The 17,076-nt window shown below is 37.8% G+C and overlaps 1 protein-coding gene across 6 annotated transcripts in view; it reads right to left on the minus strand.

The window, feature by feature from the left end:
- LRBA (LPS responsive beige-like anchor protein) overlaps window positions 1–17,076 on the minus strand; it is a 392,984-nt gene that overhangs the window by 36,379 nt on the left and 339,529 nt on the right. For 4 of the 6 annotated variants that reach the window (XM_085579288.1, XM_085579287.1, XM_085579291.1 and 1 more), the window contains 2 exons: window positions 4,459–4,548; window positions 1,102–1,294 (listed from right to left, as the gene is read on the minus strand). In XM_085579288.1, coding sequence (XP_085435414.1) covers window positions 1,102–1,294; window positions 4,459–4,548 — 283 coding nt within the window. The remainder of the gene's footprint in view (window positions 1–1,101; window positions 1,295–4,458; window positions 4,549–17,076) is intronic. The other 2 variants (XM_085579290.1, XM_085579289.1) reach the window with 1 other exon arrangement.

Below are 17,076 nucleotides of genomic sequence, written 5' to 3' on the forward strand. Positions count from 1 at the left end.
TGAGAGGATACTGTCATCCTCCTTTCAAAGAAATCTTGGGGGCCCTGTAAATAGTTCTCACTTGCAACTTGTTATCTTAGACAAGTCTCCCTTCCCCCTCTTCCTTCCCACCTTTCTCTTGAAGTGTTTCTCAGGCGGGTGAAATAATACATAGGTATTTCTATTTGAGAGGTAATTTGTAAGAATTAGGAAAAAGTGTGGGAGTCATCTGGCTTTTTTCAAAAAGCAATCAAGGACCATGGGTCAAGATTTCTTAGTAGGAATTTCAACCATGTAAGTGTTTCTCTGATGCAAGTATCTTCTATTTAAGTTATTTTAGTAGAAGGTCATTTTTCCCCCTTTCTTAAAAAACCTTTGAAAAAATATACTGCACTGCACCAAAATAAACTTCCTTTGACAGCCTGGGCCTAAGACTGTCATAGTCAAGAAAAGAAAGATGGATGTCTTTAAGATTGGAGAATATCAGAATTAAAAACAGAATTATATTCTCAAGTACAGCACACTTTTAAAGAAAAATTAATTTTATTAGCTGCTGTGCAAATGGCTATTTTGTTTTTCTTTCATACTGACAATACATAAGCATCTACATAAGTAACTTTGGGATGTTTAAGATAAGACTTCCCATATATTTTATTTTCTAATTCTCATGGGGTGGTTTTAACAGCAAAATAACAATTTTTTAATCAAGAAAAAACTGGCAGAGAAGATTTCAGGCAAGTTCTACATGCTTTAAAACTGCCTTTGACATGATAGGGCTCAGGCTCCCAACAGACAGAACAACAGATTTAAGAGGAAGAGTGTGCCTTTATTGTGACTAAATAGTGATAGACTGTTTTTGTCTGCTTACGTGGTGCCTGATAGCCTGGAAAAAAACATACTGTTTTTACAAACCTTTGGTTTGCTACATATCTTGCTGCAATAGCTCAGATTACCTTTCCAAGGAGAAACTAAGCTCACACGTGAAGAGCCTGCTGTGTCAATGAACTGGATTTGCTTTATCCATTTTAAACTTGCAACAGTTCTGCAGCAAATTGTGACAAGACAAGAGAAGTGCTGCTGGATGGCAGGAGTTTCTTGGGCTTCTTGCTTTAATGTACTTACCAGGGAGGCTGTGCCACTTGTTCACAGCAAAGAGCCTGTTTGCAGTGACTGTGATCACAGCAGGAGTGGCCAGGCCAGGCTGGGTGTTGGCAGCCACGTGAGTGACCGGGGAGTTGGATGGGAACTTCAGGACCATGATAACATCCTGTTGGGCTTGCTCTGTGAACATCAAGGGGCTCTGCAGGAGGAGATACTGTTGAGTGCACACGACAAGAACCCAAGTACACGGGGAAGGAGAACACGGGGAGGAGAAGAGACAGGACAAGAGAAGGAAGATTGAATTAAAACTCAATCTGATAGAAGCTGCACTAGAAAAGCAAATGCAGTAATAGCGGAAAGACTTGTGGAAATCACATTTTAGGCAGAAAACCCTGCCTGCACCCTATTAATTTGAGGCCTTTGTGACACACATGGTGTCTGACTTCGCTACAGATCACAGCAGATTAAACTAAAAGTTTTCAATTGCCTATCTCTGCCAAAAGAATTCCCCTTCATATCTGCAGAGACATCATGTCAAGAAAAGCAATGCCAAACCAGGAGGGAAACACAAAAAATACTGAGCCAAAGAAATTCCTGCTCCCAGAGATTATCTCAAGTTGCATTAAATTGGCAGACTGTAATTCTTTACAAGCCAGATGAGAACATGAAAGAACGTTAAAATAAACAGATACACACATACACTAGATATATGTTCTGTGTATATTTCTGGTGTACAAAAATAAGATTTATGAATGCAAAGTAGAAGACTTCACTGCAAATGTGTTTCAAAGGACAAACATAATTAAATGCAGTTGTAAAGAATACGAAGTGGATGTGATTACAGACACTATCCTGCATTGTTGCCAGAAATGCTAAAGGGAGAGAATCAATCCAGACTCTCATTTTCAACATCATTTTTTAGGTTTTTGTTTTTTAGTTTAGTAAGTTGAAAAGTTTATTAACTTTTCAACTAAGTTCTCTAAGAATACTGCAAACATCAAAAAATATTGAGGATCTGGATATCAAACGTGAGGAGAAATCTGATGGGTTTATGACTGTGTGGTACATCTGAAAAAAAGAAAACCCCATTGAAATGCAGAGGTACAATCATCATGATCACCAGTAGCCACATTGCTCAAGTATTTGTAATTTTCTAATAACCAAATTAGAATACTAATGAAGTGCCCTTGGCTATTCTTCACCTGCAATATTTCATTACATATATGTGTATGTAACTGCATACATTTAATGTCTATTTATACAGAACTAATAAAAAAATTAAATACATTTGCATTTTTATTATCACTCCTTTTAAAAAAGTTATTAAGAGTACTTAGAAAAACATATTGCTCTCTGAATTCCTATTTACAGTCTTTGCATAAAGGTGTAAATAAAAGCAACTAATAAGCTATCCAGACACCCTTCTGAGCAAGTGGCTAAAAGCCAATCAATATTATGAGTTAATCCTCCCTGGATGCTCATTCAATTAAAGGTGTCAGTAATGCCTCATCTGATGTGGCCTCAATTAAATCCAGCTATCTGATGGTTGAAAACACAAGGGGATACAGCAACAGCAGCAAAATCAGACAAATAGGCAGCCTTCATGTGACTGCTAATTACTACACCTGGTGTATATTATGGCTTGTGCACTTAACACAGCACGTGGTAACTTCCAATTCAGCTGCATTCATGCACACACGCACACAAAACTCAGTAAATAATGCAACTAGAAATGATTCAAAATTATGACAGGAAAAGTATCCTTACTGTATTTCAGCTCCAGGAATACTTTTAGAACCACTTAATATAGTGCTATTATGAAAACATGCATTAATATCCACAAAACCAGCAAGTGAAGAACAAAGGGCTTTTTTTTCTGGGTGTACCCCAGCCCTAAAAACCACAGGACTTAGAAACAGCTAACTTCTTAGATTTTAATTTCTGCTATTACATACTAAATCTTCACTAATTCAGCATCATGAAAAATATTATGATAAAACCACACAAACTGCTTCCTGGTATCAAATTTATTTATAGAACAATGGTTCTGACTAATACGTCAATAGTCGACTTCTCGAGTTGCTCCTCTTCCTGAAACAAATCCCTTTATATTAGAGCAAGAGGTCAGTGCATGGCACCATGACAGATGGACACATATATGGCAAGTGCCTGCACGAAGGGGAGTACCTGGGCTCCCCAACATCCCTGTTAGCAGGGCTCTTCTGAAACACACACACAAGTCCCTGCAGTGTCTGCTTGCCTGGGACCTGGGCACAGGGCACGGGCAACTGAGCAGCTCTGAGGTACCATATGTGATGCATTTGAGAAAGGCCAGTAGCTCAGTTTATCAAGGAAGTTTAAACTTCTGAGATTCCTGCATCACAAGGTTTGTAAGCTACTTTGGAAACATGTCATGTTTCTCTGTAATATTTTAAAACCGTCTGCACTTCAGATATGTTTTGAAATTAATAACTTTAGTCTGCTTGATAAGGACATATTTTCTTCTTGCACATTCTGTAAAACCTGGTTTTGGTTTTTGGTTTTGGTTTTTTTTTGGTTGGTTGGTTGGTTTTTTTTTGTTGTTTTTGTTTTGTGGTTTTTTGTTGATTTGGTTTTTTTTGCATTGCAGCGTAAAATGTCCATCGTAACAATAAGGGAATGTAACCTTTTGAAAACTTTGGGAATTAGCAGACCATTTGCTCCACTCGTCAGAATATCACTTAACATCCTTAGTTCTGCACCTACAACAACACAAATGGTATTTTAAAGGCAAGGACTGCACACAGCATGATATGAAAAGTGATCAGTAATGTAATAATAGTTTGTAAAATAAAATTATCTTAGACACAAGGAGAGGTAAAAGGGAAAGCATGTTAATGCTCACTGACTGGATTTTATCACCCTAGCTTTACTGCAAAACACATTTAGTCACATTCTTTGCTATGTAAGTTTCAGCTCATGAATTCCTAGTAATCCTGGTTTTAGGGGAAAACCTAAGCCTGGGGGAAATGACAAGGAAGTTCCACCTCCTAAATCCATGTTTCTTATCTGCCAAAGATTAACTAAATTGTCTCCACGATTACTGGCTCTCACCTGTACAGGTATGGTATTAACAAAATCAATTGATGAAGTGTTCTTAGATTACACTGACAAAAAAAAAAGCCTACACTAGAAATCAATGCAATCCTTTCTGCAACAAATAAAAGAATAGTTAAGCACTGCATGCAACTCCTACCAAATCGTAACTCATCTGCTGGTTTTAATAACATAATTCCACAACCACATAAAAGCAAAGTGAAAGTGTCCAGTTCTGCAAAGGTAAGGAAGCAAAGGAAGTGAGCAAAATGGCAGGTCACAAAGAGTTAACATGGCACTTACCACCTGCATGGCAGAACTTCTTGGAGGATGTGGTTCTATGAGCAGTTGGGAAGGGGTCTGTCCAAAACTTCGTATTTGAGCTTCCACAGCCTGGAAAAGGCACAGGCAGGTTTGCATGTTAAGAGGTGCTAATTACAGGCAATAGGACCATAACTGTCACCTGAAAATGTCATTCCACACTTCTGGCTTGTTTCATGTTGAAAATCAACCCCGTGTGTTCACTGTGGGGCTAAGTGCTTGGCACTGGTACTAAGAATGAGGTAATCATTTTAGTACTGTGGATGCTATTTCCATGAGAAACTCTGCAAAACCTCATCCTGTTCAATGATATTAAACAGAAACAAGCTATTATAATCAGAAACCCTCTTTATTGGCTCCATTTTTCCTTTCTAACACTGGCTTATCCTGTTTGTATCATAACTCAAAAACAAAAGTTAACTTTTAAAAGGTTTCTGCAGATATTAAGTGTTGTACATTAAACTCCATTGCTTCATTTCACAGCAGTACCTTCAAGGAAAGCAATATTGGGCTTTTATTCTTATTTCCAGGTTTCTTCAAGAAGAGCAAACAATGTTAGGATGTATTAAACTACCAACAGCAAAACTATGGGAGAACATGAAGACATAACACAAGGGGGTTTTTAAAGTTTATCTGTATCTTCAGCAACATGCTTTAGTACTTCCTTCACTTTCATCTCACATGAAAATATCACGCTTAATGATTTTTTAAAAATAATTATGCTGCATAATTATGCTGAAACCTGTGAACTTATACTTCTTGCCCTAGGCATGTCCAGCTAATTTTCCATGCTGCCACCTCTTGGCCCACTGGTTTAAAGATAACATCAAGAGGCCAAAATTCAACAAGTTACTTCTTGTCAGGTTGGCCCCCTGCACCATGCACAGAAACAGGCTGATAGTACAGAAAATCTCAAATCATTCAGCTTACTTTATATTTCTTTCACTGTGAGCTTAACTAATCACCCTGCATTTGCTGTGGGCTAGCAGGCTGTACACGGGCTGATGCCTCAGGTATTTTCCCCTTATTCTTCTTTTTCATGGTTCAACCTTCCTGAATGCTCTTTACACTTACATCTCCTGGTCTATTTTAGCCAAGCCTTAAAATTTTTGAGATAATGGAATAACACTTATGCTGACCTTATTCTTACAAACAGCTATTTTTGTATAATTATAAAAACCATTCGTAGGACATTCTCCTGTTACAAAAATAACAAAGCCAAAAGTAGAATGCACCTCAGGCCTTAAAATAATCATCCTCTTGATAGTAAACATGCCATCCAAAACACTTGCCCTTATTACATTTGGCAGGGCTTTTGAAATATCTGAACTCACCAGAGCAGGAGTTTAAATTAGTCTGTGAACAGATTCTAGCACTCTTGCCCACTCTGGGAAGGACCACAATCTTCAAAGAACTGGTGAATAAGTAAGTTATCAAAAAGCTGAAATCTGACATACACATGATGATGCAGTGAGCACTTTTTGAGTAACAGCAGTATCAGACTCATGAAACACTAACGCTCAGTAAGACCACATGAGTCTCCTTCCTGCTGATGAGAATTAAAATACATTAAAATTCAAATCTGGGGGTTTGTGACTCAAGATAACAAGAGAATCACAAAAGCTTTGAGGTTTCTTAATACATGAGGCATTAACAAAGGAACAGGTAAGCAGCCCTACCCTCTCCATAAAATGCTGTTTGTTTTAAAACATCCAGACTTTAAAAAGATGTGCCTAAACTTACTTGCAGATTAAGTAGCATATTTTTACTAGCAAATGGGAATTCTGCCCTGCATTATGGGTAGAACCAGAAGAATACAGCACAAAATATTCTTGAAACACAACTCCCACGCATTTCTTTTAGAACTGAGAATAGATAAAGCAAGGAAATAATGAGCTTTAGATTAATTTCCTTGTATATTGACTTATGATCAATACAGAAACTTTCATTCCTGAATGCTCATATTACGCATTTAAATAGAGTCAGAATTTTTATCTCAACCTTGAAATATGGTGTGTCTTTAAATGCCCAATGCTACCTCTGGAAGCTATACACTTATATGGTGCCAATAATGAGGGAAAATGATAAGAAGAAACACAAGATACCATGTATTGAGGCACAGTATTTCAAATACATTCATCATTACAAGAGCTCAAACTGATGTAGATCAAGTATATAATACTGTACTCAACCTGTCAGTCAAGAGGCATTGTCTGTTTTCACAAAGTGTCTGTCAGACCTGGTGAAGCTGCTGACCAGTGAGACTATGATTTTGCTAAACCCTGCCTCAGAGGATCACAAATTTTCCATTTTCAGTCTTAATAGACACTGTTTATGATCTAGCTTGAGTTTGTCATCTTTACTGGTGTCTTCAGAAATACAAAAGAAATTTGAAGAACTGTTGAGTAAAGGCAACAACACTTGGACAACTATGTCTAGACATAGTGGCTAGTCTTCAGAAAAAAAATCTTCTGCATTCCTTCTGTTTACCATGAAAAAAAAAAAAAAAAAAAAAAAAGGGAAAGGTTTCTCATTTTAGTTTCCACATTTTGTAACAATGACCAAGAGAGTGTACTACAACTCCAAATGGTTCTTTCCTTTTCCCAGATTGTATTCAAAGTCAATCCAGATGTCAGCTCTGCATTCTGATGTCTCAGTCAGAAGGCTCACATACAGAAGGATGCAAGATGACCTCCCTCTGTCAGTAGAAATGTGATGGTGTAACTGGAATCAATCCCCATTTCTTAATCTATGTAACAGCAGAAAGAGCCACCAGATGCCACTCAGACTTTTGTTCAACCTGTCAAAAAAATCAGGTAGGAGCAGGGAATCTTTTTCTCAGATGTATAACTAGTATCTCCTTTGAAGAAAAGAACCTACCTACCACTCACCTGAGAAAATACAGTAAAATACCCATCAGTCAGAAACTCATCATCCACTTCCCTTCTAATGAATATTAGTCCAGCCTCTAACTGAGCTTTCTTGGAAGTAATTATTACCAGCATCAGTCAGTATCACTAAGAGACAGACAGCTCCTCCAGGAGTAGAGGAAGGGCAAGACTTCTCACACTGCTGGATTCCTCTGGAACACACAGCCATTTACATGACTGTAGGTAGAAACATTTGGGAAATTTGCACAACCAGTTTCACATCTATTAAGGACACCATATAACTGGTAAGACATACATAACCTTTGCCTGAAAGAAATTTTTAGCTTAACAAACTCTTATCACTGAAAGCAATATGTGTGCCACAAAGTAAATTAAAGCATAATATCATTCCAGATTTTATTTCACTGTTTCTCAAATACCTAAGTAAAACTGCCCTTTTCCTGTTAATTATCTACAAACCCAAAATTTTGGTAAGGCCAGAATTGTTCCAGATGCTACAATAAGAAGCAATAAAATGAAACAAGGAAAGCAACCCTTTACAATAATTCACACAGTATCCATCCCAAACACATAGTTATGTAACACTGTATTCTGAATGTTAATTAATTTAGAAGCATGAAACCCATAGGCAAATTTCATAAATGATCATTTATCTGATTTTACCCATTCCTAAAAAGCCTCCTAGGTCATCTCCTCTTCTCTTGGGATGTGGGAAGGGGAAAAGGAAAATAGGGAAGAAAATTGAAAGAAGGAAAGTAAAGAACTTGAAAACTTGGCTTAGCTAAAATGTAGTTCCTTACCACTGTTTAGTATAGCTATTTCCAATCTCTGAACTTACCCTCTCATCTAACTGTGAAGAAAGTTAATTCAACAATATGCAGTACCCATCAAATACGGCTGTAAATTTTTTGGGAAGGAGGGTGATGGGGAGGTTGAACATATGGATGCAGTTAAGGTAAAAACAGATGTTTGTTACTTTTCTTTGCAGCAACACTCAGAAACTAAGTCAAAATTGCTTTTTTTTTTCATGTTTATGTCTGAAAGAACTATAAAATTAAATATGAGGGAGGGTGGGTGGAGGGGGAGCTGCAGTAAGTGTCACAGAGAAAGAATGAAACAGTCTCCAGTTTTGAACTCAAATCCTCAAATAAAGGTCCATAACAGTTGAAAGGCAAGACATACACCATTTAACTCCAGATTTAAAGACCTTTAAAGGGACTAGCTCAGAGTTGCCTTCATCATGCTTCCTCAGACACAAAACACCAAACTAAGGAGTCCAGGGGCACAGTACACCCATGTTAAAATGCATGCCTTGGTCTAAGGGTACAACAAGCTACAACCTCCTCATTTGCTACAAAGAGGCTGCTCTCAGCTCTCTTACAGATCTGCACCAAAGTATTCCCAGTTACTTCCTAAATCTCTACAATTTAGTTGCCAAACATTTGAAACCCCAGGTGAAATAACAGCATGCTTTGTAATATATTTCAGTTCACATGTCAGGGACAGAAAATGTTTTGGGTTCATCCTCCATCTTTCTGCCCAGTATTTACTCTAGAAAATAACAGCCCTTGCAAAAGTAATTATTTTGGCTCTCTGCCGCTCCTACCTCACTTTTCAATATTCACAAAGGTTTACACACATGTTCCTCAGTGATTTCTATTGGCTTGAGTGATATGCAATTATGATTACTTGCTTTCCCTTTCCTTCCACCCAGATGTTGCTTTAGAGCATCAGAGGACACAGACCGTTTGACAGGTTTCCCCTCAGATAGGGAAGCTGAATGGCTCAGCGGCCAACCAAGGAGCTCCTTTTCTCATGGGACAGTGATTAAAATCCAGCTCCAGTAACAAGTGATCAGAAAACCCCCTCTGACCAGAGAGCCACTTACACTCCTACAGGAATAGTCTTAGTCAAATTCCTCTAGGACTACAGAAACACAGATAACACTAGCCAGAGAGCAAGAACAATTCATAACAATAGATAAAATTGCTGAAAAGAAGCAGAAGATTATAAAGAGGAGCTCTTTGTAGTACCATCTCCCTTGCTTCCTAACAATCTCCATTAGATCAAGATTGTGAAAAATGAGCAAATGTTTTTCTGACATAGGCAATGTATATGCTGGCTGACTGTACACCTGCCCTGGGGATATTGCACTACACTTGACCCAAGGAAAAAATACAGCACTCAAATGTTAGTATCACAAATTCACACAATGCCATTTGCTATTTTTAAAAATAAAATGAGCAGTCTAGTTTCTTCATGTCAAAACAGAAAATCATTTCTCTTGTTTTGACTTCACAAATCAAACATTTTGTTCTGAGTTACTTCTATATTTTGTTTTCTCATTGCACCATTCACTTAATATACTGATTTAAGAAAACTGTGTGTGCTAGCTTTGAAATCTAACAAATAGCAGGGAAGAGAATGGAGCAGAAGAAAGGCTAAGGAAAAGACACTACAAGACCAAGAGTTACCTGTTGTTCTCTAGGTGCCATTAAACCTGACTGCAAAACGTTTGTGATGTACCCTCTGCTGACCAAGCAGAATGCAGAAGGTGCCTGTTGCTGCCCACTAATGCAGGTACAGCTCCAAGCCCAGCACCTCAGGCCTATGGCTCCAGAGCCAAAGCGTGGGCAGAAATCCTGTCAGCAGCCCGCAGAGGGGGCCTTATCAGGGCAGTCGAGCAACTTGGGATGGAGCAAGAAGTGCACAACCTTTGCCTGCTGCTGTGTGTTAGCAAAGTCTAACAAAACCGTGGGCCTCATTACACAAAAGACAGATACAGGGAGAAACTAAAGCCATCAAATAGAGATTCAGCATTTTTTCTTCCTTCTTTGTACCTTCCTTGTAAGAAATATATCTGCTGCATAATATATTTATTTTCTTCTTATCACCCCCCAGTTTCACCTCCTTCTGCCTAAAAATATCAGAAAATACCTGACTTCTGAAAATACCAGAGCTGTCCAGAGATTGGTTACTGGTCTAACCACTTGTTTATACAATCCAAACTACTACAGATACATGGATGAGAAGGGGTTACCCTAAGCAGGATTACTTTTTTTCCCTCAAGCTGTTTGAAATCAATATATGAATAATACATTAGCCTATTCACATCAGAAAAGTGGAGAAAGGAGAACTTCATAGGATGCCTTCCACCACATCTCTACAAGCAAAAACACTAAACCAGCTCTTACACTACATTTAGGAATTTTCTGTGAGAAAATAGAAAAATGAAGTATTTTTGTCCAGACAAATCAGTGTGACAATTACATGGCGCTCATTAAAACAAAACAGGAAGCAATCACAGTTTGTGAGAATACAAATAGAAGCCCCTCAGGGTCATGCAAGTAGCTCCAATCTGAATATATACATTCCAGGCATATTAAACAGAGGTACAGCCTGGCCTGGCTGCAATCTCCAGCTCATGCAGCTGTTCGTCTACTGCAGCGTAATCCCAGCTGCCAATCTGAAAGAAACCAGTTAGTCAGAGCAGACACAACCAACAGAAACAAATGTCACTCAATAATGTTCAGAGGCACTGGGTTCATGGATAATTTCAAACAGTATCTCTGTATGGAACACTGATGTGCTCATTCAAAACACCTAAATCTTTGGCTACTGGAAAGAAGCAGATAAAAAACACTAGAACTACAAAACCAGGTCTGGTAGCACTTCAAAGAGACTGACAAAATAAAAAGGGAAAAGAGTCTAAAATGAGAGTAAAGATCAATTTAAGGATCTGCAAATAAAACTGGAGTCAATACAAGCAAAAGCATAAGCTGTTCTGGGACTAGTTTTTTAAAATTCAACAGTTTCTGTTTTATTTGAGCACCAAAACCAAAATTGCTTCCCACTTCTCTTTCCTGTGGCAGCTGAAGATTTCAAGAGAGCAACTCACTGCTTTAATCTCAAATCAATAGTTATCACCAAGAAAGTAGTCACACTGCCATGCACAATACCATCAAATTTCAATTTCTGGCATTATTAATTTACTTCTCTAAAGAGCTAAACAATCCCAAATTTTCTTATATTAAACATTTTCCTCTGGAAAAAAGCAATCAATTCCAATCTGTTAACAGTCCAAAGAATTTCCTAAACATTGATGTTGTCTCTATTTATTAAATAAAAAGGCTTCATTAATAAAACATTTCAATCTGAAGGAGATTAATACACAGATGTAAAAATACAAAATATAGTAGTCTTTAAACTGTCTTCTCTGATCACCTTTCAGAATCTGCAACCATTGCAAAAAATAAATAACTCCTTTTGTTAAGCTATGAAATACATTTATTTAAACTCCCATAACTACTACTTGCAAGACCAAACTTGCTTTTTCCAAACTATGGGTGCAATGCTATCTCAGGGTTTTCTACTGCAAAAAATGAACTTTTTTTTGTTATTTACCAGAATGTAGCATTTAACTGAGACTTGACTTTTAGGTACTGCTTAAGGAAAACACCTCTGGCATGACCACAAGTTTTCTCACTCAAGCAGCAGCTATTTATCAAATATAACTAATAATTAAAATAACAAATTTGTGTAGGTAAACACCATACACATCTCTGACCACAGTGGGAAAACTGATGTCTAGGTTAGACACCCTGGGCTGCAATAAGCACATAGAGTGACAACATTCAAAACAAAAATGTTTTGTTTCCCAATTACTATGAAAGACAATACAAAGACCATTTGGACAGCATAAAGAGGCTGCAAATAATCAATCCATGTTGATGACACAAAAAATTCCTGTAGCCTGTTCACTTCCATGTTTCTTGCAAGGCTAAATGACTTGGTGTATAACTGTAGCTATTATATACAAGTATATCTCATCCTTTCCACATATGGAAGAGGAAAAAGTAGTTTAAAAGTAGAAACATTTTATATCAAAAGGAGTTATTTTTGAAGTATTATGAACGTCACTTTTATCCATACCTTATTTACCTTTCTATTACTCTTTCTTATTTAATGCTGGCCAACAAACATGTCAGCTAAGACTGACCAGCCAGGCACAAATGAAAATATAAGGAGACCAGGGGGTCTCAAGACCTCTCTGCCTCTTACAGATCCTCAAGACAGGTCAAGCAAGAGGTGAGAGAACTATCTGCGCTGAATATTTCTATCCCTTGAATTTCAATCAAAGGCTGAGGGGAAAAAAACACTCAGTGCTGAAGAACTAATTCACGTGAGTTACCTCCTGCCAAAAAACTTTACTACTTTCTGCCCGTTTTTAAAATCCTTATACATGGAGCATCCCAGTCCTAATTTAATTAACCCTAAAATGTGTCTCCTTTTCATGCTGGATAGAGAAGCAGAATCAGCAGGTAAAATTACAGTCTACCCTGTAATGAAGAATAAAAGAGAACAACAAGGTCAAATATTTTTTCTGGATCAGAGCCCAGCTGGGTATTTTGCATGTCTGTTTGTAAACATTGTAGTAAACATGTAAGTTAAGACAAAGGGCAATAACTCCCCGTTCATCACATCAAACCCCAGGCTGAATGGAACCAAAAGAGTGCCACACCTCCCAGATATTCCAGTAAGCACTTGCTTATGTTCAGTTTGCTCGTTTACTCCAACACCACAAGCAGGTCACAGTGTGAGCAGAGATGTGAGAACTAACAGGGAACTGACACAAACGGGTGGCAGGAGTGGTGCTCCTGTTATTTAATGCTCCTTTCACCAGAAGGAAATACTGCATCCTTTCTGGGAGAGTCTGATGTCCAGACAAGCTGATTCCATCGAGCAGTAGGACCTGCCCTAACAGGAGGCCTGCCTCTGTTACACACTCCTACCATGGGTACCACTCCAGGTAAAGACCAAGGCTTGGGCTTGGATGCATTGGCAAGTCCACATCTCCTTAGCCATTAAATCACTGCACAATCCTTTAAATACAGCCTTCTTAATTCCCATTCCACACCAGGGTATTTTAATATAAACTTGCATTCAAAACGAGACCAACGTTAAACATTTATTTGGCTTTTCCCACTATTCCTGTGCTGTACAACACCAAACATGCCATCTGTGCAACACACTTCCAGCCAGAGACAATTCAAAGATGGTTTCTACAGTGCTTTGAATGTTGCCTGCAAGAATTTGTTACTTACCGAATACAGCACATGGAAATTTACTCCTCTGTGACAGTTATTTTATAACCATTTTATCCTACATTTTAGAACTCATCACAGCCACAAAAAAGACCGTTGCCCAACCTGCTAAATCTAGACTGATCGTTTTCCCAACTATTTAGTAAATGTTAACTATGTTATAAATACAAATCATATTTATACTCTGTGAAAGATTCACTGTTGTCAGGGTTCTCCAGCTAAGTTAGAGCTGAAATATGCTATTAACTCCCACCATGACCAGAGCTAAAAGAGAGGCCAAAAATGCTTTCTCTGGGATAAGATATCAGATCTGCTACTGCTGTCATGAAACTGGGGTCATGTAAACTAAACATCTCTGTAACTTCTTTTGAGCACAGAAGTCTTTCAAATTGTAAATATTTAAAAATAAAATAAGACTTATAAGAGATAGGCCCAAGATGCATAAAACTTACCCAAAGATATTAATCTTAAACAACATTTAAAAGTTATTATCCATTAAATAATTTATCCCATATGCTTTAAAACTGAAAATAAAAAAATATTATCTTTTTAATATATTTAATCAGATGTGGCACATTCAAATAACAAGCCAAATTCTATGTCAAAGCTGATTCTTCATAATTTTTGAAACTCCTCAGTTCATATGGAAATGGAATATAATCAATAGAAAGAAAGGTGCCAAAAAATGGAGAAAGCTTGCTTCCTAATGTTAAACAGACTGCCTACATGTAACAAAAAAGCACCTTCTCTTCAGAGAAAGAAGTACAAAACAGAACCATCTAAAGCTAAAAGTAAATCACTCAATGTTATTAATTTAATGGGACTTATGCTTAAGTTTTTAGAGATATTATTGCTAATTTAAAAATTGTCTTCCTTAATTGCTGACTTCAAAGATCATATCAGATGGTTTTGTTTTGCATTTTTTTTTCAAATGTAGCTTTTTGATAAGCAAGGTATAAAATTCAGGGTGTTTTCTGAACGGTAGGGAAGTACAAATCCTATATGCAAATACAATTTGTACTTCCCATACAAATCAAAGATGCATTCTCCAAATAATACTTCATCTTCCTGCTACTAACTTTGTTTCTTTTCTTTGCTTTTATCCAGTGTTTACACTAACTACATAGGGATATCAGTGGAGAAATGGACTTTTAAGTAGTAAGTGAGGGCAGCCCACATTCATGATTCTTTTTACGCTAAGCCAGAGACAAGAGGAATTTCTGTTCTTCTGACCAACACTGATGAAATACCCACCAGTCAGTCCTAGATACAAATTATTTTGTATGGATTGTGCTTCAGCTCCTAATCACTCACTTGTCTGAGTGACTTAGATCTAATTCTACTTTTTTTTCCCTCCATTCTCGGACAGCTATGGCAAAAAGAGAGCAGAATTTGTGATAAGAAGGTGCTGTGAATTCTCTCCAGAACAGTTGGAAGACATTTGTCTGTGCTAAATGACTCCTTGCCCCTTCCATCCAGGCAAAAAAAGAGCCCTTCCACAGCAGATCTTGGGATTGGGAGTTCCACAGATCAAAGTGTGGTGCACAAGAGCAAGTCAACAGAAGGCAGTGTCACAGCAGAGCTCTGCTGGCAAATGCAGTGCTTTTCACCAGAAGGATGTTTACTGCTTGCCCACTGAACAGCAACTTCCCTCTGCAGCTGTCTCCTCCTTCAGCAAGACACACAAGGAGCAGAGTCAATGACAGCACTACCAAAATGCTTGGAGGGGAAGAGGAGGAGGAGGGAATGGTCTCTGCAGGATGAGAAGTGCACCAATGTGCAGGGATACTAGATCCCTTGCCTTGCTTCTCCTGGCTGCAGTTCCCTTCCCCCACTGGCTGCGACTCAAACCCTTCTCTCTTGATCTACTCCCCTCGCCCTGAGATTTGCCTTTGAATTATGCAAGCCTTGCACTCCCCAGGGTTTATCTGCCAAAAGGTAGCATGTGGCCCATGGTTTGCATTTTAGTTTAAAATTTTCTATTATGGCAGTTAGATCCTTTCAAAATACTTTACTTCCTTTATTCCCATAGGCAGAAAGAATGGCAGGAAAAAATTGTTCACAGCAGTATAAGAGGATGTAAAAGTTCTACGTTTTCAGTTAGGAAAAAAAAAAGGTGGAATATGGTTTTAATCAAGTAGTTTTCCTTCCTAGACGAGTACTTCCTTCTTGTAATATATATAACCTGACTGCCTATAAAAATAAAGGTGCCAGTCAGAGCCATTTAGGAGACCTAAGGAAATTCTGCATTAACCTACACCCCTCCACTCCTCAGTGCCTTCCACCATTGTTCTGTGTGTGGCCTCTTTGATGAGTTAGGTCACCAATACCCATGTTTATATCTGCGAAGATACCTCAGAAACACATGCATCATAGGCCTCTCATTGCTGATGTGGTACAGGCTAAGCACTATTTATGTCCAGAAATTGCCATGGTTTAAGCACTTGCTATTATTTCCATGTGATACCTAAAAGACTCAATAACTTGCAGCTCTCAGAATATACAGGAGCTTCTTTTTGGTTTAGGTTTGCAAATAGAAATACTTTTTCTGCTTCAACTGTCAAGATTTAAAGACCCAAATCTGAATAGTATCAAGAGGAAAAAGCCAAACTCATCATTTCTGAAACCAAGAGATCAGGTTTAACACCTGCCTAATAAAAAGATACTAAGTCTGAGGTGCTGTGCCTGCCTAAAAATACTGTAAATTGTCCACATCAGAAATTCATTTGAGCTCTAACCAGGAATTTGGTGGAGAAAAGAAGAGATATTTTTTGGTAGGCTGACTGAGGAGAAAAAAATGCTGATGGAAGCTGCTTGGTAGCACAAAATGTTAGCACAGGTCCTCAGGGAGACAGATTAGCAAGCAGGAAGAAGGTGAGACTGTCAAAGGTGCATGATAAATTCATTTAGCACATAGATATAGAATGATTATGCATATAGAAATCCACACAAACAGATTTTTCATTACTTTCATCTCTACCCATAAGTAAAACCAGTCATTAAATTTCTGCAGTATCAGTATTGCATCAGAGCTGATCGTATGTGCCATTTAAAATTACACGTACACATTTACATAATAATAAATATGCTTTACAAAACACATGTAAATGGCAAGGGATATCTAACTAAACAGGAGACCTTTCACTGTTTTAGTGGCATGCTTAAAAATCCTAAATAAAAATATTCCATTGGGCCAATCCTTCAAACAACACAGAACAAAAGTGCTACAAGACACCATTCATTCTGCTGCCTGTATTCATCGGTGTGTATTTTTGGCACCATCAGTAGTGTTCCAAAATTCTGCTGCTGCTAAGCTACTCCACTGTTGTGAATTCAGCAACACTACAATTCTCCCTCTCCTGTTTTTATTTTTTAGTCCGTTCAGACAGTGCAGAACAATCAAAAATAAGCAACATTATAGCAAAAAACTATAAAAATGTGACAAATTCAAAATATTTGGTAACAAAGTGAATGCCCTGCTGAGATTATCCACACTTCCAAACATTTGCAACTTCCCTGGTCCTAAATTTTTTTCAGGCTATAACACAAGTAAAACAGATCACAATAAATGTGATACAAGAACTGTTCAAGAAAAATTTAAACTA

The sequence above is a fragment of the Lonchura striata genome, chromosome 4, assembly GCF_050655825.1.
Source record: "Lonchura striata isolate lonStrDom1 chromosome 4, ASM5065582v1, whole genome shotgun sequence".
Lineage (NCBI taxonomy): Eukaryota > Metazoa > Chordata > Aves > Passeriformes > Estrildidae > Lonchura > Lonchura striata.